Consider the following 22753-nt stretch of genomic DNA (forward strand, 5'->3'; position numbering starts at 1 on the left):
GGATTGAGCCACACGCTCTGGAAGTGAGGTAAGGAATAACCAAATGTCCTGGAACACTGCTGTCTTTGGAAGTTCCGTGCTCTTTCCAAGCCTGCCTTATCAGTGAATTAGGATGTGGTCAGTGATGACTGTTTGAGCTAGATGGCCTCTGTCGTGCTTTCCAACCCAGAGACGCCATGGGTAGGGTAAAGGATCCAAAATGATGAGAACATTCACTGGGAACCGCTCACAACTGAGAGAGCCATCAGCTCAGGGTTTAACATGGCGTCTTCTCACTAGGTTGCATAATCTTGCTTTCTTGGCCCTCGGAGAGGCGTATCTTGACACTTCTCTAAATTAGAAGCAACATATAGGCCTCTTAGGATCTACAAAGACTTCCACTTGGAAGAGTTAAGGTGTTTTTTTCAGAAGTTGGCCCGGAGAGTGGCTGTGTTTGCATTCGTTTAAAATTTGATTTAGTCTGTGTCGTCATGGCACGAATTGAAATGGAGAGCTGATGGTTTTCCAGATAAATTAATCAACTTCCAGATCACTCTTTTAGTGTGTGCCATGTAGCTATAGTTTGGTTGTATTTTAAGGGAAGCAAAAGACCAAATGGTCATTCGAGAGCCAAATAAAATGAAACATTGGCCATTTGACTTTCTTGCTCAATCTCAGTGATTATATCCATGCTTCTAAGAGAACTCTCACTACTTCTCGAGGGTACACTTGTTCTGTGTGAAATAACCATCTTTGCAAGTAATAGGGAATAAAATGTAAAAATATTTTCCCCTACACATATTCTTAGTTATTAAATGTAGAAAGGAGGGGTGCAGAATTACACAAAAAGACAGCAATTCGAAAACATTGTGAAGGGGACAGGATGAAGTGTTACTGGGGTCGCTCTTCATTCCAGTGACCACCCCTGTAACGCATGAACCAAAGAGAAAAGACTTTTCATCTCAGTTGTTCCTGTAGTAGCAAAAACAAACACACAGGGATGCCTGGGTGGTTCAGTAAGTTAAGCCGCTGCCTTTGGTTCAGGTCATGATCCCAGGGTCCTGGGATCAAGTCCTGCATCAGGCTCCTCTCTCTCTCTCTGACAAATAAATAAATAAATATATAAATCTTTAAAAAACACCCAGTCAGTAACCTGGCTGGCCCATAATAGGATTGGGTAAGTATCTTTTTCTTCTTTGTCTTTGGTTCTGTAGAATAACACCTCACCCACAGTATCATTTTGACTAAAGTCATTCACGTATCATTGTACAGTCATTGAATGATTCACATGAAGGTTGGGTAGTCAAGCTAAATGCGTGTGGTCCCATGTTGAGTGACAGACCAGGCTCTTCAAATGATTACAGTCTGTGGTGGGAGGGAAGAAGAGATGATATTTAAAAAGGTAATTATTGGAATTAATGGAAACTTTAGTTTAGTCCTTTGTTTTCCAAACTTCTTGTAATACCTTAAATTAGAATGACTGTGGTGGGTTGCTGTTTTCTAGCTGTGTAAGCTTGGGCATATCATTCACCTTTTATGAGTTTTTATTTTCTTGCTTACAAAATAGAAAGGTGGTATTTACCTCACAGAATTTTATGAATTTTTTAAAAATCCTCTCTGTAAAAGCCATTTGTTAATGGCAGAGTTCAATAGGAAGTAAGCTCTAATCCAAACACTTAAGTGATACCTCTTTTTTATTTTTTTAGAATCTGTTCTAAAATAATAGACCTTTTAATGACTTTTTTCCAAAATAGATATTTTTTTGCTAGAATGTTTTAGCACCATCAAAGAATGGTTCAGGGGCTCCTGGGTGGCTCAGTGAGTTAAAGCCTCTGCCTTTGGCTCGGGTCGTGATCTCGGGGTCCTGGGATCGGGCCATGCATTGGGCTTTCTGCTTGGCGGGGATCCTGCTTCCCCCACCCCCGCCTGTCTCTCTGCCTACTTGTGATCTCTCTTTGTCAAATAAATAAATAAAATCTTAAAAAAAAAAAAAAAGAATGATTCATTCACTTCACATAGACTCGAAATGAGGTGCATGTCTGAGATTCATTCACTTCACATAGACTCGAAATGAGGTGCATGAGATCCTAAAGCTTGCTCATTTCTTTTCTTAGAGATGAATGGTGCTTTAATAGGATCGTGAGACCACCTGAACCATTTTGGGGGAACGGGAGTAATTCATTGTAAGCTGTTTCTTAAAACTTTACAATGATTCATTTTGTAAGCCTTGTTCCTCATCTCCTATTTTTAAGTTTTTCTGTAACAAAGTTCCTAACACTTGCTTTGCTTTTTTCCTCCCTTAGTGTCATTGCCCTCTCAGTGACTCTTTCTGGAAAGTTCTCCCAGTCAGAGCTCACTATGTACTGTCCTGCATTTTTTTAAAGAACTTCATTTTGAATACTCAGATTCATAAATCTTGTTTGCCAATAGTTACATAGTTTCTTTTCCTCTTAACTTTATATCTAATCTTTCCATTTATGGTTTCTTACATATTTTCCCCCATAGTTCTCTAACTTTTGCTAAATATTGTACATACCCAGTTGTTTTTATTGGTCCATGTCAGCATAATCTGACTATATAGTTCCTGGCAGCTCTGACTACTCTACCTCAATTTGCATAGTTCTTGGCAAACTTTAACTGATGATACGCAGTCTTAAGATTGTCTGTGATGACATCTTCATCTGAGCAGTTCTCTGTCTGGGTCCTGAGAGACCGGCCAGCTGTGAACCGCAGGAGATTTCCCTCCCTGACTTCTTTAGGGCCAGTAGTTGACCTGCTATTTAAAAAGGTGATTGAAGCTGGAAATCTTAAAAAAGATAATATAGTTTTGTTTTGTTTTTTGTTTTTAAAGATTTTATTTATTTATTTGACAGAGAGAGATCACAGTAGACAGAGAGGCAGGCAGAGAGAGAGAGAGGAAAGCAGGCTCCCTGCTGAGCAGAGAGCCCGATGCGGGACTCGATCCCAGGACCCTGAGATCATGACCTGAGCTGAAGGCAGCGGCTTAATCCACTGAGCCACCCAGGCGCCCGATAATATAGTTTTTAAGTATTTAAATTTTAACTTAAAGCACACAAAGGAACATTCATTTGCCGATCTTAGAAGGAGGGCCAGAGTCTTTCTTCGAGTAGAAGTCCACTCTTAGAGTCCTGCATGGCTTGTCCTGCATAAACTGTATTACACAGGATTGACATCACCCACTTTAAAGGGAGTAAGAATTTAAAGTCCCTTGTGAAGTAAATGAGTGTAAAATCCCTCTAGATTTTTATAGTTTTTCTCATTTTTTTTTTTTTGCGGTTGTCTTATCCACACCTAATTTGATAACGTTGCTTTTACCAAGTCAACATTAGTCTTTCCAAACCTTGATCTTGTTCTATAAACAACTCTTCTAAAGGCATATTTTATTGATCTGTATACTGTTCAGTTATACAATTACAACAATTAATACGCTGGCGCAGAATGTTTCAGAATAAACACAGCCGAGACTCGGTCAGCACCATACCCAACACGTGAGATCAAACGCGTGTGCTCCCACTGGAGAGTGGCCAGCTGGCTGAGGACACTGGCCAGGGTGCTTTTCAGAGGGCGAGGGAACATTGGTTCATGGAACAGATTGGTTAAATGGAGGCCACTTCAAAGAATTAGTCTCCTCCAATCAAAGGAGCTGCTGTTAAATAAAACAAACTGTGGTGTAGGAAATTCAAGTGAAAGTTTTTAACAAGGACTCAGATTAATAGTATTCTCCATATGATAGACCAACAGCGCAGACCTCGTCCTTCCTGAAACGTAATTCAGAAAGGAAAGGTGAAAAATTTGCAATATAGGCTGGAACGCTGTTCCTCGGCTGGAACAAAGTTTCCCCAGGACCCAGGGCATTCCAGCAGTGGGCAGTAGCGAGTCATCTGCGGTGGGATCAGACTGCAGACAGAACCAGAGCTGAGGGGTGCGTGGCAGGAAGGCACACTTCACATCAGTGTGCAGATTTGTCCCATAACTAGAGACAGCAGACCACTGTCACGGGTCTGTGGGTGTTTCCCGAGAGGTATTCTGGAACAGGTGGGAGACGCACGGCCCGAAGGGCACCCACTTCCCCTAGCACATCATGCCAGGTTGTACTTTTGAATTTTCCTATCATAGGATTTTGGTTTCTAAACTACATCTTGGCTCCCACCTAATTTTTTCTTTTTAGGTCTGGCGTAATGGTTTTTACTACCTGGGCCTTTGGCCACTAATTGACATTGCTGTATGTTGCCTAAAAGCACCTGCAACAGAAATGACTAAAAAAAATCCACGCCACTCATCACGTGTAAGAGGGTATGCACGTGAAATACAGCCTGGTGCTTCTATTTCCTCAGTGCCTGTGATAATTGGTCAATAAAAACTTGACGTCCGTGGGCACTCTAAAGGAAGCAGTAAATATGTAGTCTTGCCAGCTGAAGCCCTCAGGCCTTACCCACAAAACGCAGCTCTCTGTCTTGATTGGTGCACAGAGGAGACTCGGGGGGTAGGAACTGGGTTTTATTTTTAAAACAAAAGGTATAAGAAAAGAACACAAAAAGATGTATGTTATAATTGAGGCAAGGGTTCCTCACTCTAAGAAAAGTGAATAAGCAAGATCAGAAATTATAGAACATAAGTTGGAGGGATAATTGGCATTATAAATTATAAATTATAAATTAATCGTTCTTGACAGTTTATTTCAGGGTTTCCCTAAAAACCATTTCTTGCTAATGTGTCGCCTCACAAGCTCAGGCCTAGACTTCTACAACAAGGAAGCGCCTTCGTGGTTTTCCAGCCCAGCTCCGATATTTATGTGTAAGGAAGCCCAGGCCCAGAGAGAAGTTCTAAATGTTCTCCTTAGGGCCCGCTGGCGGATGCTGTGCAGAAACCCCGCTCCCAGGTCTCTTCCACGTCACCACTCCGCTTCTCAAGGCTGAGGACCCCGTGACACCAGATTCTTCTAAAACTGGCTTCCTTTTCACTTCCTTTCTTTGTTTTGTTTTCTTTACTGAAATGAGGCGCATTCTCCTCAGAAAATTGGCAAATACGAAAATAGATCAAAAATAAAAATAAGGGGCACCTGGGTGGCTCAGTGGGTTAAGCCTCTGCCTTCGGCTCAGGTCTTGATCTCAGGGTCCTGGGATCGAGTCCCGCATCGGGCTCTCTGCTCAGCGGGGGGCCTGCTTCCTCCCCCACCCCCCGCCCTGCCTGCCTCTCTGCCTACTTGTGATCTCTCTCCCTGTCAAATAAATAAAATATATATTTTTTTAAAATGAAAATCCCCTGCAATGGCGCCATCCAGGGATGCCCTCTGTCACCGCACTGACCTCCAGACTCTTTGGGGGGACATCCATGTTCCTCCTACCTCCACGGGACCGTCTCCCATTTGATCCAAGGCCCTCCCGCTCGTTCGTCTGCGTGAAACGCTTTTCCCTTGGGTCAGCGGTGAGCTCCTACATGCTAAAGCCATTAGTCTCCCTGCTGACTCCTCAAGAGAAAAATGGACAGTGGTTTCCCATCCCCCCCCCACCCCTTCTTTTCCCTTTGATTGATTTTAGGACATTTGTCTTCCCTGTATCCTCCTTCTTCTTTCTCTGTTCTTTCTCTTTCTTGTTCCCAGACTCTTTTTCTGTTGCCCATTCCTTAAATAACAATGTCCTGGGGAGTTGCATGTTCAGGCCTCTTTTTTACTCTCTGTGCTTCTCCGGGGATATTTAATCCTCGTCTCTGAGTCAACGATTACTTACGTGGTACTCACTGCCAAGGAAATACTTTCTGCCTCCTCCTCCGTCCTTAGGGCCGTGCTCTTATTTCCAGCTGCCTATTATTGGACCTTTCTCCCAGGCAGTCTTGTACGTGTATCTGCCCGAAATTATCCAAAACCGAATTCTTTACCATTCCTTCCCTAACCGGTGTTCACTCATTAATTGCCAAGCGTCAGTACGAGAAATCCTGACATCATCATACCTTAATTTTTCTCACCATTCCTCCAGGCCATCATAACGTCCTGCCAGTTCTACTTCCACAGTGTCCTTCAAAGCTCTCCCTGCTCCTCACTCCTCCGGGCCAGTCCCTCAGCGTCTCTTACCCGGACCGTGGCAGTACCCTCCTGACTTCCCTCCAGCCTCTCCTATCAATTCCTGCTCCTTGCAGTTGCCACGGTTGATGTTTGCAAAACACGAGTCTGGTTTTATTATTTTTTTCTTCCAAGTTGTTACTTAAATTCTAGTTAACATACAGTGCGGCGCTGGTTTTAGGTACAGAATTTAGTGATCCATTGCGTGCAATCCCCGGTGCTCAGGGGCTCAGACAGAAAGCTTCAGCTGCTTCCTGCTCCCTACAGCGTGAAGTTCAAATCCACTAGCGGGGCAACAGGACCCGATACTCCATCTTCCTCCTCTTCTGCATCCCCTGTAACCTTGTTCACTGCTTAGCGTGCATGGTGCCTGACCTGTGGCAGACACTCAGTGACTCTTGAATCAAATTGCCTGTTTGATTGGAGAGCGTATCCACTTTGTATCTCACCATCTCATTCCCAGGTAGTTCTGTAGAATTAATATAATTATTCATTTTATCAGAGATACATTTTTATCAAAGATACAGTGGGGGCCACACTTGAATGAGGACTTATGCATTTATACTTATAAATTATGCATTTATACTTATGCATTTATACTATATATATATACTTATATATAAATGTATATATAAGTATAAATTATGCTTCCCTGCTGTCAAGGGGCACGTGCAAATCATCCTCATGGTTCTGACAATTAAACCCACACAGCATTCTTGTTCTCTTCCTGGAGAGGTAGTTTCACTATAGGTTTTATGTATATACAATATTTTTTTAAAGACAGGAAACCACATATAATATCATTCAACTGTTATATTTGGCAGAGTAGGGTTTTTTTTTAATAATGTATTTACTTAACCTGTAAAATAAATTAACATTGAAAGAGTTTTTTCAAAAATAATTTCTGATTAGAAAAAAAGGCCTTAGGTAGGAAAAAAAGACAGCAAGAACACAGTATTTAAAATGTAAACATTGTAAAATGCCATCAAGCTCCTGGGGTCTTCTTGTGTATTGGTAATGCCGCTATACCATAAAATAAGGTAAGTCTATAGGAAAAGTCAAATAAGGTAAGTATAAGGAAAACGGGCTCATTTGTTTGCGGGGAGGGGGAAGCTGGGTCCGTTTTCTTCCCACATTCAGGGAGACTAGAAAAATTTTTCAAACCGTGCTTTTACTTTTAGGAAGTTTTTTACTTGCTCTATCTAGTATCCAAAATAATATCCACGTTTTCAGTAAAGAGTTGTCCACGTTTGCACAAACCAGTACCAGCTGAACCAAGTGACAGACTTGGCCTGGATGCGAGTCATTTCGTGTTCTCGAGGCTACGGGAGAGACCCCCACCCCGTTGCGCTGGAAATCACGTGGGATCCTAGCATTTGCCATGAATAGGGCCTGAAGAGGAAGGGTTTGTGCATTTCCTTTTAAACATTTCCAGATAGTCCACCTGTCACGTCTGATGTGGCTCTACTCTCCCAGTCATCTTCACAAGCCCTCACGACACCTGTGTGTCTGTGTTGTGACCAGGCTTTTTTTTTTTTTTTTTAAGATTTTATTTATTTATTTATTTGAGAGTGTGAGCATGAGTGGGGGGAGGGGTAGAGGGAGAAGCAGGGAACCAGAGGCTGGACTCCACCCCAGGACCCTGGGATCATGACCTGAGCAGAAGGCAGACGCTTAATGACTGAGCCACCCAGGTGCCCTGTGACCACAACAGTGCTTTTGCTGTTGTGACCTCTTCTCTTTTCTCTGTCTCCACATGCAGCATCTGCTCACCTGCCTCAGCGTGTCACACCCATTTTTCCTTCCTGTGGGGCTTCATCCTGCTTCCGGGAGGCTTCTCTGTCCCTGGGCTCTTGCCCTGACTTTCCCAGTTTCCAGTACTCACTCCCTGAGTCATAAGCTTTCTCTTTTCCCCACTCTCCCCAGCCTGTTCCTATCTCAGGCTCACTTCTCCCATTCTCTTCTCGAAAAAGAAACGAAGACCAAGATCCTTCCTTCACCCTGGCCAGTATTTATTTCCTGTCTTCTTAGAGGAGGCCCTGAGGCGACCTTCTTCCAGCAGACGGTGGTGGTGTCCTCTACCCTATACCTGAGTCAGGAAATCAAATTTCACTTGTTCCTATGCCCGTGCATCCCTGTCCCAGCCTCGGGCTCTCAGAGTCACCCTCCCTGAACTCCTTCTGCCGAGCCCACCTCCCCTCACCGTACTCCACCCACACAGACTTTAAGACGATTGTACTTTTTCATTCCTCCTCACTCCTGTCACACCTTATTTCCCGTCCAGTTTTTCAGAATTTATTTTTTAAGATGTTGGCTCAAAGGTCAGCTCCTCCAGGCAGCCTTCCATGGTAGCCTTGCCCACCCTGGCCATGTGCAGTAGGGCTTAGATCAGGGCCTGACTCCCCACCTGCCTGACTGCTTTAGGGATAGGAACTATGTGGAGGAATCTTCTCCCATATATTTTTTCTCTCGTGCTTGGCTTTCTCATCTCCATTTTGACTTTCACACCTTTACCATTGAACTTATTAGCCCTTATTTCCAGTCTTCCTTTTTACTTGCGTCCCTTCCTGTCTGGCCCCTTCCTATTGTCAGTGCTCGTTTTCTGAAACTCAGCAGTGGCTCTCTCCTGAATCCCACTTAACACACACACACACATCTCATCTTGCAAGTCTTTAATCGAGACAACCAGGGGGAAAAGGAAAAATAATGAATTTCCAAGCTTTCTTTTATTCCTCCTTGGAATATTACACTAGGAATTGTTTTCTCGTAAAAACATGAGTTGGTATAAAACAGTAGTGCCTGTAGAGATTTTAAAATTTTTAAAAAGACAAAGCTTCATGAATGATTGTGTTGAAAGTAATTTACTGAACAGTACCATCGTTAGAGTTTTATAAATTGATGTCTTTTTCAGAACTATGGCGGGTGTTTTTTTTGGGAGGGGGGGACACTGTATCCGAGTATTTGTGATGTTACTCGTTGGTCATTGTCAAAATACCGACTGTCCCAGAAGGGTATGAAGAGGATTATTAGCTCAGAAAGACCTTCAGAATACATTGCAAATGGAAATTGGAAATAAAAACCCATTTGTGTGTTTGTTTTTTTTTTAAAAAAAAAATGAGACAGGCGCCCTGAATAAATAAAATCTTAAAAACAAACACACAGGGGCGCCTGGGTGGCTCAGTGGGTTAAGCCGCTGCCTTCGGCTCAGGTCATGATCTCAGGGTACTGGGATCGAGCCCCACATGGGGCTCTCTGCTCAGTAGGGAGCTTGCTTCCCCCTCTCTCTCTGCCTGCCTCTCTGACTACTTGTGATATCTCTCTCTGTCAAATAAATTAATAAATAAAATCTTAAAAAAAAAAAAAGATTTTATTTATTCATTTGACAGAGAGAGACAGTGAGAGGGAACACAAACAGGGGGAGTGGGAGAAGAAGCAGCAGGCTCCCCGCTGAGCAGGTAGCCAGATGCAGGGCTCAATCCTAGAACCCTCAAACCATGACCTGAGCTGAAGGCAGACGCTTAACAACAGAGCCACCCAGGCACCCCTAAAAGCCATTTAACAAGCCCATTTAAAATGCCCAGGTCCACTTTTATTAGGAAAATAGTCCAGCTTTCTTCAACCTAACAGCAAACCTAAGATGAGACCAGGGAAGGAAACAGTCCTATAAATAAACGCCACTTCCTCTTCTTCATGATGAACCAGGAGAAGACACTTCTAGAAGGTGCTCTTCATAAGTGGCACTTGTGACTCGACCCACAACTTTCTCTTCAGAGCAAGGGAACATGATGGCCCTGTATGACCTTGTAGCTGCACCCTACCCTAGCAGAGATTATCTGGTGACCCCTCCCTCTTTGTCTCAAAGAGGAGAAAGAAAGGAAAAAAGCAAAGCAAAACAAACCCATGCCCGTTCAGATGCTAGGAAGCTGAGCCCCATAGAAGAGGTTTAGGGAAAGCAGTAGGCATGACACATTGGACCCACCCTGAATTGTCTCTTCTGGAAGGTGAGGTTGCTTGATAACCCATACAAGTTGTGGGTCGAGTCACAAGTGCCACTTATGAAGAGCACCTTCTAGAAATGTCTTCTCCTGGTTCATCATGAAGAAGAGGATGTGGCGTTTATTTATAGGACTGTTTCCTTCCCTGGTCTCATCTTAGGTTTGCTGTTAGGTTGAAGAAAGCTGGACTATTTTCCTAGTTACTGTTAACGGAGTTACTCTGGATCACAAGGAAGGGCTCCGTAAAAATTGCTTCAGTAAAAGATCCAAAAACTCACTTCTTGTCACCGTCCGTACCCTAGGATTGAACTACGCAAATTGCTGTTTACGCCCAGATGTTATGCCAACCTCTTAATAAAATTTAAAAATGACATCTGAAAATACTAGAAAGGAGACAGTTTATTTCATAGAAGTCTGTGGCTTGAAGTATGTGGTATAGCTAATCTTATTCATAAAAGCTTTAAGAAAAATAAAATTCATTCCTTTTAATGTCTGATGCTTTTGTGTCTGTTGATTAGCTGTCTTAAAATTATTTTGCAATAGAACCATTCCTCCTGTGGCAACAGTGACCTAAACCCATACAGAGGTTCTCTAAAGAAATCACATTGCATTGTGTTCATGGCTCAGTGTTCCCCAGTGGAAAAATGCTCTAGGAAGTTAATTATTTAAAGGTTAGAAAGATAAAGAAATTGCCATTTTTTCACAGAATGACCTTTGTGGACCAGTTTTTTGAGAAGAATTTGCATCTCTTTCCAAACACGGATGAGGGCCTAATCCCCAATTTCAGCTGTGTAAACACTGAATTTTCAATCTGCTTGGAGAAAAAATAAAACCTATTAACAACCAATGTAAAACCTGAATAGTATAGTAATGTTATTGGTCCTTTCCCTTATGCAATAACTTGGGAGTATCCTTCCAGAAAAAAAGGAAAACAAAGATATTTTTTTTTCTTAGTTTCTGTGCTATGAGTAAAACAAACATGGTAGAACCCAGACCATATTTATTAACACAGAAGCCTGTGGGGTCTCATCACCTGTGGATGTAGCAATCTTCATGATGTCCTCCTGTATAGTTTTCCATTTTGTAAGAAACACCATGACATACCTATGACTTTGAACACAAGAAGAAAACAGTTATTCAGCCCTTTTTTAGCACAGACTGTAAACTTGACCAATTATGGTGCTGATTTGAATAGTATTTCTAAATGCATCCATTCATAGCTAGCTGCACGTTTAGGTCCTCTGGATAAAATGAGCAGAATTAGTAGTAGTAGGCTGTCAATTTATTCACAAGTGTTGGGGAAGCATTTACAAAATTTTCTACAGAGCTCATGATGGATTTTTTTTTTTTTAAGATTTTATTTATTTATTTATTTATTTATTTATTTGACAGACAGACATCACGAGTAGGCAGAGAGGCAGGCAGAGAGAGGGAGGAAGCAGGCTCCCCAATGAGCAGAGAGCCCGATACGGGACTCGATCCCAGGACCCTAAGATCATGACCTGAGCCGAAGGCAGAGGCTTTAACCCACTGAGCCACCCAGACGCCCCATGGATTTTAATATCTTGGAATGCCCTTACATTTCCTAGAGAATTCTGTGTGTACGATCTTGGAGCCCCTCCTGAGGAGAATGAAGTGGTGGTCGTCTGCTCCATCCATGTGGGCAAAGCCCATTTCTGTCTTCTGCACGCCTGAAACCTAGAGGGGACGAGGGTTGTGGCAGGTTTTTATCTGATGTCACACACAAGGAAATGATTTAAAACTGCTTCATAAACTGCTGTAGAAATCAGCATTTCTGCTTTTTCCTGGACGCTTATTCCAGGTTGAAATTTGTCATCGGCTCTGAACGCTAACTGAGAGTCCAGACTGAATTATGTCAAAGACAGAATGATTTGAGAAGGAGCCGAAATCAGTTGTGAGCAGGGATCTTTTACATTCTCGTGGATGTTCTGTGTTTTGAGAGTAATATGTACGTCAGTTTTGTTTGTTGTTTTGCTTGTTTTCTTTGCCATAGGAGGAAAGAAAGGGGTAGTAGCTTTTGTGATAGAATTCTGTGAACTTCTGTTTTAGGAAGACTTGCTATAGGGCATATTGATCTAGTTTTCACAGTCAACCTGAACCTGCCAAAATAAATACATAGGAAACTATTGTGAAAATACCTCACTAAACTTTCCTTGTAATACAATTTATCTACCAACTACAAAACAAAGGTAGGTGTTGACATTAATGTCTTATCCTCACTGGCAAATGTTTTTCCCTTTGTCCCTGTAGTTTCTTTGTGTCTAAAAATCTGGAAACAACAGCATTCTGATGAAAATATTTTGCTGGAATTAATCTAAATAATTGTGATGGCAGCAGTCAGCTCTTTATTTGATACAGCATAAAATAAAAACTATTAATAAGTTCTAACTAAATCACAGGCAGTAATTCGACCTCTACAGCCTATGATAGGGAAGAGATTAGACTATTTTACAAGCCTAGTCTGAAACTATTGATTGTTTTTTATTTTTTTGAAGATTTTTATTTATTTATTTTGAGAGAGAGAGAGAGAGCATGAGAGGGGAGGTCAGAGGGAGAAGCAGGCTCCCCATGGAGCTGGGAGCCCAATGTGGGATTCGATCCCAGGACTCTGGGACCATGACCTGAGCCGAAGGCAGTTGCCCAACCAACTGAGCCACCCAGACGCCCCTATTGATTGTTTTTTAAAAGCACACTCTTGTTCACAGACTACAAATCGGATGGGATTAAATCATGTGTGGTATTTTCTGAAAGTAGGTAGACTTTGTTCTCGTTGTTTCTTTTCTGTCCCATCACTTTGTCTTTTCTCACAGAGGATTAAACTGAGTCTGTTGGAAAATATATGAGCCCAACTAGAACCCAGCTTGAAATTTTACCCTGAGGTTTAGCTGGTACTCATTATTTCCTTCAAAACTGTATTTTGTAGCAACTGAGGTAGACTTTCAGGAACAAAAGGTTATTTTATAGACTTGAGGTTACTGCAGTGTTTTTCTGGTTATCTTATGCTGCCTTGTTCTATTCAGAAAAGACTGGGGCATGGTTGATTCAAATAACCACCTAAGAGTTAAATGTTTTGTGTGGCCTCACTTCTCTGGTCAAATGTTGGGGAAAATTTTCATTGATTTAAGTAGGTGTTACAGCTCATATAGCTCAATGTTTGGCAAGAAAGCATATATGGAAACTCTTGTCACGGCCAAATGTACAAGAATAAAGTAATTGGTTAACGTAAAAGGAAATGATTTTGACAGATTTACACTCTTGGGGTGTGTTAGAAATCCATCAAGATTCAGGATTCCAGGCATTTTTATCATGCAGTGGAAGAATCCACCACCGCTGAAAACAGAAGGGCCAGTTTGTGTAAGTGAAATGATGCTGACACACCTGCCTTTTTACTGTTGTGTCTTCTGCTCTGTTGTGATACAGACCTGATGGGTCCTGGAGGTCCTCTTCTCACGTTCTCCACTCTCTTTAGTCTTAGATGAAGATCAACCCAAGGAAGAAAAGAAAGAATGCTACTATAATCTCAACGATGCCAGCCTCTGTGATAACGTGCTGGCCCCCAACGTCACCAAACAAGAATGCTGCTGTACTTCTGGGGCCGGGTGGGGAGACAACTGTGAGATCTTCCCTTGCCCAGTGGTGGGGACTGGTAAGGACCTGCTGAGTGGTGTGTTCATCATTGGGTCTGGTCCTCTGCTGTCCAGGGCTTTGGCATTTTCTCATTTTGGTCTCTGCATTGAAGCCTTGTAACGATGGCATTGCCTGGGACCTGCCGTAGCAGAGCGAAGATGAGATCACCTTGCAGTACATTTCATTCAGGCCTGGAATCCTCCCCCATCGTCCTACCTCCAAATGAAATCTTAAACTTAACTTCAGTCCCGTCACAGAATACACTGTTACAGTGAGGTCCCATAGGGTATTTTGGCAGAAAGGTGACTCCGTTTTATTACATTTTTACAAACCAGTCTTTTTTGCTAAAGCTGACACCGCATTATCTGTAACTAGAGCTTGCGTATTTAGACTAAGATCTTGCCTGGATGGAATCTTACTAAACCTTTAAAACACTAGAAACCACAGTCAGGTAGAAGGAAATCATCACATCAGCCAAAATGTAGGTAAATCAAAAGTGCATGAGTTCGGGGAGTTTTTTAAAGTTACTGGTAAACTTATAAAGCCATTAGATTTATTTGCCCCTACTCTGTAATTTCGGAGATTGTGCTGAATGTATTTGCCTGAATTAGATGACAAGATTTGCCTTAAAGTTACTGAGTCTGAGAAAGAAAAACTGAGTTTAAAGCACAAATTAATGGAGGATGTTCTTTTTTTTTTTCTTCTTTTAACTCTCTGTTTGTTTGTTTGTTTGTTTGTTTTGGGTCTCTCCTGAACTCAGCTGAATTCACCGAAATGTGTCCTAGAGGGAAAGGTTTTGTCCCCAGTGGAGAATCCTCTTACGAGTCGGGTGGTGAGAGCTATAAAGGTCAGAATCAAACAGAAGCGAATTTGCAACACATGTGCATATCATCATTCAAGTAAAATCATGGCTTGGGTTCAACAGAATTAGAGTTCTTCTAATCATGGAAACTTATTAGAAAGTCTTTAATTCTTCTATTGGAGGGTCCCTACAGATTCCAGGCAGAGGTCTGTCTTGCGATTTAGAAAACATAGGACTGTTGGCCTTGGGATGTCCTGTTAACCTGCTGAGTTTCCATCTCTTCCTATCTGAGATGGGAGTAATGTCTCCGAGGTTTATTGTGAGAATTAAATGAGATAACATACTCAAAATACTTAAGACAAAATTCTGTACCTACGAGGTACTTCTATAAGTTTATTCTTTTATTCCAGACATACGTTAGAAATAACATGATTTAAAACTGTGTAATTTTGACTGCCATTATGTTGGTCTGTGTGGTTATCAACAAAGTTAAGATTCTTGCCCTTTTTAGAACTCATCCCACTATGGCTAAGAGACTTTTACCAAAGGCTACAGATTCCTCATAAGGAATAGAAAAGAAGAAAACTAAAGTAGATGTGTGTTCTATATTTAATGCTATTAGTCTATAATTCTAAAATAAATGCACAGCCTTTTTGGCAAAATTTAAACCACATGTATGAATATTTCCTTGGTAACCACTCACTTTTGACATTTCCATGGTAGAGGTATTATTGACATCTCATATACAATGTGGGTTTTTTCCCCCCTTTACATTTTAAGATTGAAAACTGCTAAGTGGCTGGAATATAGACTAAACATTTTTATTGTCCTTCCGTTGTTGAGAATAGTGTCTTAAGGATAGTCAGTAGCTGGGTAAGAAATTCCATATGTGTTTTTAAAATCTATTTATGATTTAGTCCAATTAAATAACAAGACTTGGTTTGCAATATGTGTTTAACGGTCTTCAAGTTCCCAAATATCCTACTTTGTTTTTGCAGGGATATGGTTAAATCTCACTTCATATTGTGGAACAGAGCCCTGATTTTACCATAAAGTCACCCTCTCTCATATAAAAATAAGTTCCTCCTCACCCTGTCTTAGCAGTGCTGTAAATGGTTGGAATATTAGTTGCAGATCCAAACAGCCATGTATTATGGACTCGACTTTGCCATTTTCCAGCTGTGTGACTTTGAGTGATTCATCTTCAGAGCCTATGATTTCTTTTTAATGAGACGGCATTTGCTCTAAAATGCTAGAACTGATGACAATAATAATAATAGCAATGAAAGTAAGGGATAATAGTTTATGAGAGTCTGTGGATTCTTCTACATGGATTTTCTCATTCAGTTGTTTGAGTCCTATCAGATGTTCCTGTTGTCTCCAACTTAGCACTGAGTAAACTGAGGCTTGCAGATGGCGAGCGCTATAAATTCTGTGGAGGAGTGGGCCCGCCACCCCCCTTAGCAACTTGTGCTTTTCTTAGCTGGTCATTATCACCAAGAAAGAAGCCTCATCGAGTCCCATCAAACTCTCCTTGGGAGTGTTCTTCATCTCAACTAGTTAATGGGCCAAAATATACATTTATAGAAGCCACTTTTCTTAAAAGGTATATCCTTATGAAAATATCATTGGTCGCGTTGTGAAATCCATAGATTATTTCATCAAATAGGAGGTAGCAACCCAGAGATGGTCTTTACAAGAAGACCTTCTGCACTAATGTTTTGGACATTGTTCCATAGGTATCACAGAGTCTGTCTCCACATCTGTGAGTTGGGTCTTTAAGAATTTTCTTAAAATTTTATTCTAAATTTCTGAAAACTTTTCTAAAAATTTTTCTAAAAACTAGTTCTTAAAACTATGATAAATTCTGAAAACCTTAAAAATCTTCTGTTGTTGTTTCTGAAGATTCTTTGGGCTATGAATATCATAATATCTAACTTGAAGCCCCATATCGGTTAGACTTTTCTTTTTAACTGAAAGACCTAAGCTAACTGTTCTCTTTCTCCATTTTCCCCCCCATAGATGCGGATGAATGCATGCTCTTTGGGCAAGAAATCTGTAAAAATGGCTTCTGTCTGAACACTCAGCCTGGTTACGAATGCTACTGTAAGCAGGGGACATACTATGATCCCGTCAAACTACAGTGCTTCGGTAAGTGTGAAGAAGCCACATTGTGCTGTGAAAATACACAGATGGAAAAAGATAAGTAAACACTGTGTATGTAGTAAAAACAGTTCCCTAGCATCTGAGTCACGTGTCGGAAAGATCTTCAAATGTTTTATGGATCTTTTTCTTGAGCGAGATTTAAGAAAATAAAAAACCTCCATACTCTTATTTGAACAGATTTCAAGCAAAGAGTTAATATTCAATGTGGAATTATAATTCAGGTCACTGGTTTAACCAAAGTGTTCTTTTGGTCTGGGGAGCCTCCTGTTTCATCACTCAAACCATGCAAGTGAAAGTCATTTTTAAATACTGACCCAGACTTTAAGGCTTAAGCAGAAAACCATATACACTAGGCAGAAAAAACATAGCAAAAAGGAAATAATTTTAAAGCTATCATAAAGAGACATTTTATCTTGAATTTCGAAGCATATCCTGTTCCTAAATGTTTTCTTTCTTTCTTTAATGTCAGCAGCAGCAGGGCACCATTATTTTTCCAATCGATACAACTTAATATTTCTCTAGTCAGAGCTATTCTGTCTTGGATGATGATGTGTAGTTACTGAACGTGTGGCAGCCCCTAGGATCTGGACGAAAGTTCGCAGTGTGTGAAGTTTGGGACATGTATGACGTACAACTTATTGCTGATTGTCTTTAATAATTTTTTCTCTTAAGATTTGGATGAATGTCAGGACCCCAGTAGTTGTATTGATGGCCAGTGCGTTAACACAGAAGGCTCTTATAACTGCTTCTGTACCCACCCAATGGTCCTGGATGCTTCAGAGAAAAGGTGTATACCCCCAACGGAGTCGCACGGTACGTTTGGATCTGAGATGCAAGTCTACGTCCCAGTAAATCTCACTGTTTATCCCCGGGGAGATGATATGCTACTCGTAATTGGCATAATTGATCTATCTATCATCACTGCCAGGAGCAACCTTGGATGACGTCAGTTGAGAGGCAGGAAGTTTGGAATTGAGTACTTGAGCAGGAAGTGTCACTAGTCCAGGGCTTTGGTGGATGAATTGGGTGAGGAAGCATGAATCTGCAAAGTGTTATGTAGAAAGAATTGGTAGGATCTGACAGAAGCGTGGGTGTAAAAAAAAAAAGGGAAGATTGGAAAATCAGAAGTGCTTTAGGATTATGGAGTGTAGAAGGAAGACAGTGCAGTGCTTTCTATAATGATGGGAAGCGGCAGAGGGAGGGGTTTAATTGGAACATGATGGGCAGGTTGAACTTCAGCGGATGGAATGACACCCGGTGGGAGATGACAGAGGTTCGATCCATGGAAAGACCAGACTGGCTTCAGACTTGTACTTGGAAGTCACTCTCAGAAACAGAGATGGAAACTTTGAGACTCACTGGCTTCCACCACACTGTTTATGAAAGAGGAATAACAGTGCGATTGTCATGGAACCATGTTTTCCCTTTCAGAACAAATAGAAGAAACTGATGTCTACCAGGACCTGTGCTGGGAACATCTGAGCGAGGAGTATGTGTGTAGCCGGCCCCTCGTTGGCAAGCAGACGACTTACACGGAGTGCTGCTGCTTGTATGGCGAGGCCTGGGGTATGCAGTGCGCGCTCTGCCCCATGAAGGATTCAGGTGAGCCCTGCGGCAGCTCCTTCTGCTAGAGTTCCTCTCCCCTCCTTCGGAGCCTGGCGATCCTTTCCCTTCTCTATCTTCAGTTTCGCTCCCCATTCCTTACTTTCATCGGAGGTGTGGTGTGGGGTGTGTGCTCCAGTCCAGACCCCGCCATGAATTTTTGAAACCCATTCTCTTTCACCGAAGAATGACACGTGACCCAAAGAAACATCACGCAACTTAGCAGTTGGTGACATCCATCTTGGGAATTTATATTTCCTGACACTTCCTTTTCTTCCTACAGTCTGTCTCATTTCTAACAGTGTCTCCTCCGAGCAAAAAAGTGTTAAAGACTGTAGACAGTCTTTGTAGGGCAAAGTCCTGGTTTTTATGTCAGCCTCTTGGTGAGAGGGACCAAAAAAGGGAGTAGAACAACAAAGGCAGAGAGTAGAAAGTAAGTGAAAATGTATTTGGACCAAGGTCCTTTGATTTCCAGGGTTAGATCGGAGGATAAACCTTTGGCCAGATGGAAAATGCAACAGCTAGGCTTTGGGTTTATCCCCTCTCCTTGCGCTGGGGAAGGACCCGGCGGTTCTGACTCTGGGTGGTCTGGTGACTGCCGGCTTGTGCGCCGCTGCATGCTTCTCTCCTTACCCCTGCAGCCACTTCCTGCTCTTTAGAGGAAAGTCCGTGAGAGTGTTGGTGTATCATTTTGTCGTTGGCTATGAAATCCATTTGTTAAAGCTGGAAAGACAATGTGTGTGTGGGTATAAAGCGAAGGAGTGTGTCATGAAAACATTCTCCGCATGGTCAAGAGGAGAAGCATTTCCCAAAAAGAGGAAATGCATTGGTTTTCAGTTCATTAGAATGCAACTTTCAAGCTATTTTGTAGCTTTTCAAATTGGCAGTAACCTAAAACCCGTGTAGCATCAAAAAGAAAATGATTTGAAATGCCATAAAAAGAAAGGACTTGCAAAGGATAAAGAGAAAAGACGTAAAGAAATCGATGGTGATAGTAGCCCAGGACTAGAAAGAGGATGGGTAGGGGCGCCTAGGTGGCGTAGTTGGCTAATTAAGCATCTGCCTTCCGCTCAGGTCATGATCTTAGGGTCCTGGGATCAGGCCCCGCATTGGGCTCCCTGCTCAGCAGAGAGCCTGCTTCTCCCTTTCCCTCTGCCTGCCTCTCTGACTACTTGTGCTCTCTCTCTCTCTCTCTCAAATAAATAAATAAAATCTTTAAAAAAAAAAAAAAAAAGTTAAGAAAGAGGATGGGTTCTAGGGCCAGAAAGTCTCGGTTGGGGATCCAGAACGGCCCATTGAGAAAAACAACCTCACCCAGCACAGCTCATTTGTGAAACAGCAGCGCCCGTGTCTCCCTTGTTGGGTTGTTGAGGGTGGGGAAGGTGCCAGCAGGGCAGGCACACAGGGAAGGCTGTAATTGCTAGCATTACTGTGGCCTCCCCTCCCGGAGGCAGATGCCCACAGAGAGGAGAGTGACAGCCGTAGGAGGCTTGAGACACCTCACGGTGCTGATACCTCAGATCATTTTACTTAGCCAGTGGTTTTTGCTGTTTAATTTTTTTTCAAAAATAGCATATACCCCTCTTGAAGAAATAATCGAAGATGTTCCGTCCCTCTCCACCTACTGCACCACAACGGAACTCTGCTCCTCCTTAACGATATTCATTCTTAACAGTTGTTTTTTTTTATCATCGAAACCTTTTATCCTTCACATTAATTATTGTTATACAGCTGCATTTATATTCGTATTTTTTAAAGATTTGTTTGAGAGAGAGAAAGCGAGCGAGCGAGCACAAACAGAGGGAGAGAAGCTTCCAACAGACTCCCTACTGAGCAGGGCTTGAAGACGTGGGGATACAGCTCGCCACCCATGAGACCATGACTCTGAGATCATGACCTGAGCCAAAACCACGAGTCAGACGCTTGACCGACTGAGCCACTCAGGCGCCTGTGTGTTTAAGAGCATTATTTAAAACTGAATTCCGTATCATCCATAACACACGCTTTGTTTTTCTGTTTTACTCTTCAGCATCTCTGAAACTGGGGGTATCGTACGAATGACAGCATCAAACAATGGCCACGAGCCTTTTTTTTTCCCCCCACGTTTTAACGTCTGCTCTCTCACGATGCTTGTTACACTCTGCGGTATCTGAGAACCGCTGAAAGATGGTAGCTCTTACACGGCCACACAGATTGTTGTATGGGTGTGCGAGGTTTTCTTTCAAGTCACCTCCCGCCCCAGACATTTGGGTCGTTTGTCCCTCTCAACCCTTGCCGCGATCTCGATTTTCCTCTTATAAATCCAGCTGCAGGGAACCTTCGTGTGTGCGTCTTATATATACCTGCAGGAGAAAATTCCTGCAAATGAAAATGCTGGGTCAGGAAGTATGTGCACTTTAAATTTACTGTATTACTCTGAACTTATTGTGCAAATTAGCGCTCACCTTGGCAGCATGTGAAATGACTCTTTCCTCACACCCTTCTTCCACTGGATATTTGCAGGCTTGAGAACTGTTTTGGTGTTGTTGTTGTTGTTTTTAAATAAAGACATTATTTATTTACTTGACAGAGATCGTAAGTAGGCAGAGAGGCAGACGGGGGGGGGGGAGCAGACTCCCCACTGAGCAGAGAGCCCAGTGCGGGGCTCAGTCCCAGGACCCTGGGACCATGACCTGAGCCAAAGGCAGAGGCTTAACCCACTGAGCCACCCAGGTGCCCCTTGAGAACCGTTTTTATCAGATGGGTGAGAAGAGTATCTTACATGCTTCTCACTTATTTCTAGGGAATTAGATCATCTTTTTCATGTTTTTCCCGTCTTTCATGTTCAAATGATAGGCATTTCTTTGTCAGTGAACTGTTTATCACATCCTTTGCCCATTTTTTTTTTTTTTTTGGTTGGACTTGGTGTCTTTTTCTTATTAATTTGTAAGAGCTTTGTGCATATTCCATTCACAAGCCCAACATTTGGGTTATGGTACGTATGCTTGTCTTTCTGCAAACTCCTTTAAGGAGATTCTGCACATATTTCCATTTTCTTCTGTCCCTGTTCTGCTCCTGTGATATTAACTAGTTACTACATATAAATCTGACAAGCTGTGCCTTTGAAAATCAAATTTAATTGACATAGCTTTTGGAAGAATAGTCAAGTATGTTGTTGTCAGGAATTAATCTTAGAATATTGTATCAGTTATTTTTAACTAAGGCTAAACACTTTTTTAAAATTTTTATTAACATATAATAATATATAACATATATTATATTATATTATATATATTATATATATATAATATATATGTATATAACATATAATAATAATATATTGTTAGCCCCAGGGGTACAGGTCTGTGAATCACCAGGTTTACACTTCACAGCACTCACCATAGCACATACCCTCCCCAGTGTCCATAACCCCAACCACCCTCTCCCTACCCCCCCACCCCGGCAACCCTCAGTTTGTTTTCTGAGATTAAGAGTCTCTTATGGAAGACTAAACACATTTTAAATGTAAATTTGAACGAATATATGTGAACAAATACATACTGTATAACATTTTTAGGAGGGTATGGGGTATCAGGAAAAGAATGGTACCCATTGGCAAATTTTAAAAATAATTAAGCATTGCTAATTATAATAGCATTATATAATTATAATAACTAGCCTTGCCATACTCTTAATTTATATATGTATAGTACAGTACTTAGGATAAATTCTCCAGAAAGAATCTCTAGCCTATAGTCCACCAAATCCTCAAAGTCAGTGGTTTTCAATCTTTTGTTGTTTAAACACTGGTAATTTTTGTCCCCTGAATTACTTTAAGCTGCAGTATGTAAATTCATTAACCTCAAAGATGCTGGGGGAACTGGCTGGGAGAATAGCTACTTGGGCTCTTGAGGTATCTGTGAAGGACCCCAGGGTTCCAGAGAACACATACTGAAAACTGTTGTTCTAAACGGTTTAGTTGGAGGATAGCAGTAAGTTAAGCAGGGAGTTAAGTTAAGCAAGTTAAGTTAAGTAAGTAAGTTAAGCAAGGAGTATTTCTGTTACATCCCTACGATTGTGGTCTTAGGCCCCACTTAGGAGTCATTCATTCTGAATCCACAGAGAAGGTCCACAGCGAAATTAAAGAGGTTTCCCAGCAGTCCCCCGACCAGCCTGCACTGCCTGCGTTAGCCCCTGACATTCCGGCTGTACCTACAGCAGACCATCTCCTGCTGGCCATTGCTGCTGGAATAGAGTCACTGAGGGGAGCCAGGGCATAGCGGTCAGCACAGGTGCTGCCTTGGACTCCTGCTTGTGCAACTTATCTACAGAACCTTGTTACCTGGTCACTCTGTGCCTCTGTTTCCTCAAGTGAAAATAATTTCACCTGCCTCAGCGCTGTTTTAAGAATTGAGTAAGTTGGGGCACCAGGGTGGCTCAGTAGGCTAAAGCCTCTGCCTTCGGCTCTGGTCATGATCCCAATGTCCTGGGATCGAGCCCCACATC

The 22753-nt window shown here is 42.0% G+C and overlaps 1 protein-coding gene across 11 annotated transcripts in view; it reads left to right on the forward strand.

Moving 5' to 3' along the window:
* Positions 1 to 22753, forward strand: part of LTBP1 (latent transforming growth factor beta binding protein 1) — a 406687-nt gene that overhangs the window by 359496 nt on the left and 24438 nt on the right. For all 11 annotated transcript variants that reach the window (XM_032352967.1, XM_032352969.1, XM_032352970.1 and 8 more), the window contains 5 exons: positions 13541 to 13717; positions 14459 to 14545; positions 16523 to 16651; positions 17339 to 17479; positions 18098 to 18268. In XM_032352967.1, coding sequence (XP_032208858.1) covers positions 13541 to 13717; positions 14459 to 14545; positions 16523 to 16651; positions 17339 to 17479; positions 18098 to 18268 — 705 coding nt within the window. The remainder of the gene's footprint in view (positions 1 to 13540; positions 13718 to 14458; positions 14546 to 16522; positions 16652 to 17338; positions 17480 to 18097; positions 18269 to 22753) is intronic.

The sequence above is a fragment of the Mustela erminea genome, chromosome 7, assembly GCF_009829155.1.
Source record: "Mustela erminea isolate mMusErm1 chromosome 7, mMusErm1.Pri, whole genome shotgun sequence".
In the NCBI taxonomy this organism is placed as follows: domain Eukaryota; kingdom Metazoa; phylum Chordata; class Mammalia; order Carnivora; family Mustelidae; genus Mustela; species Mustela erminea.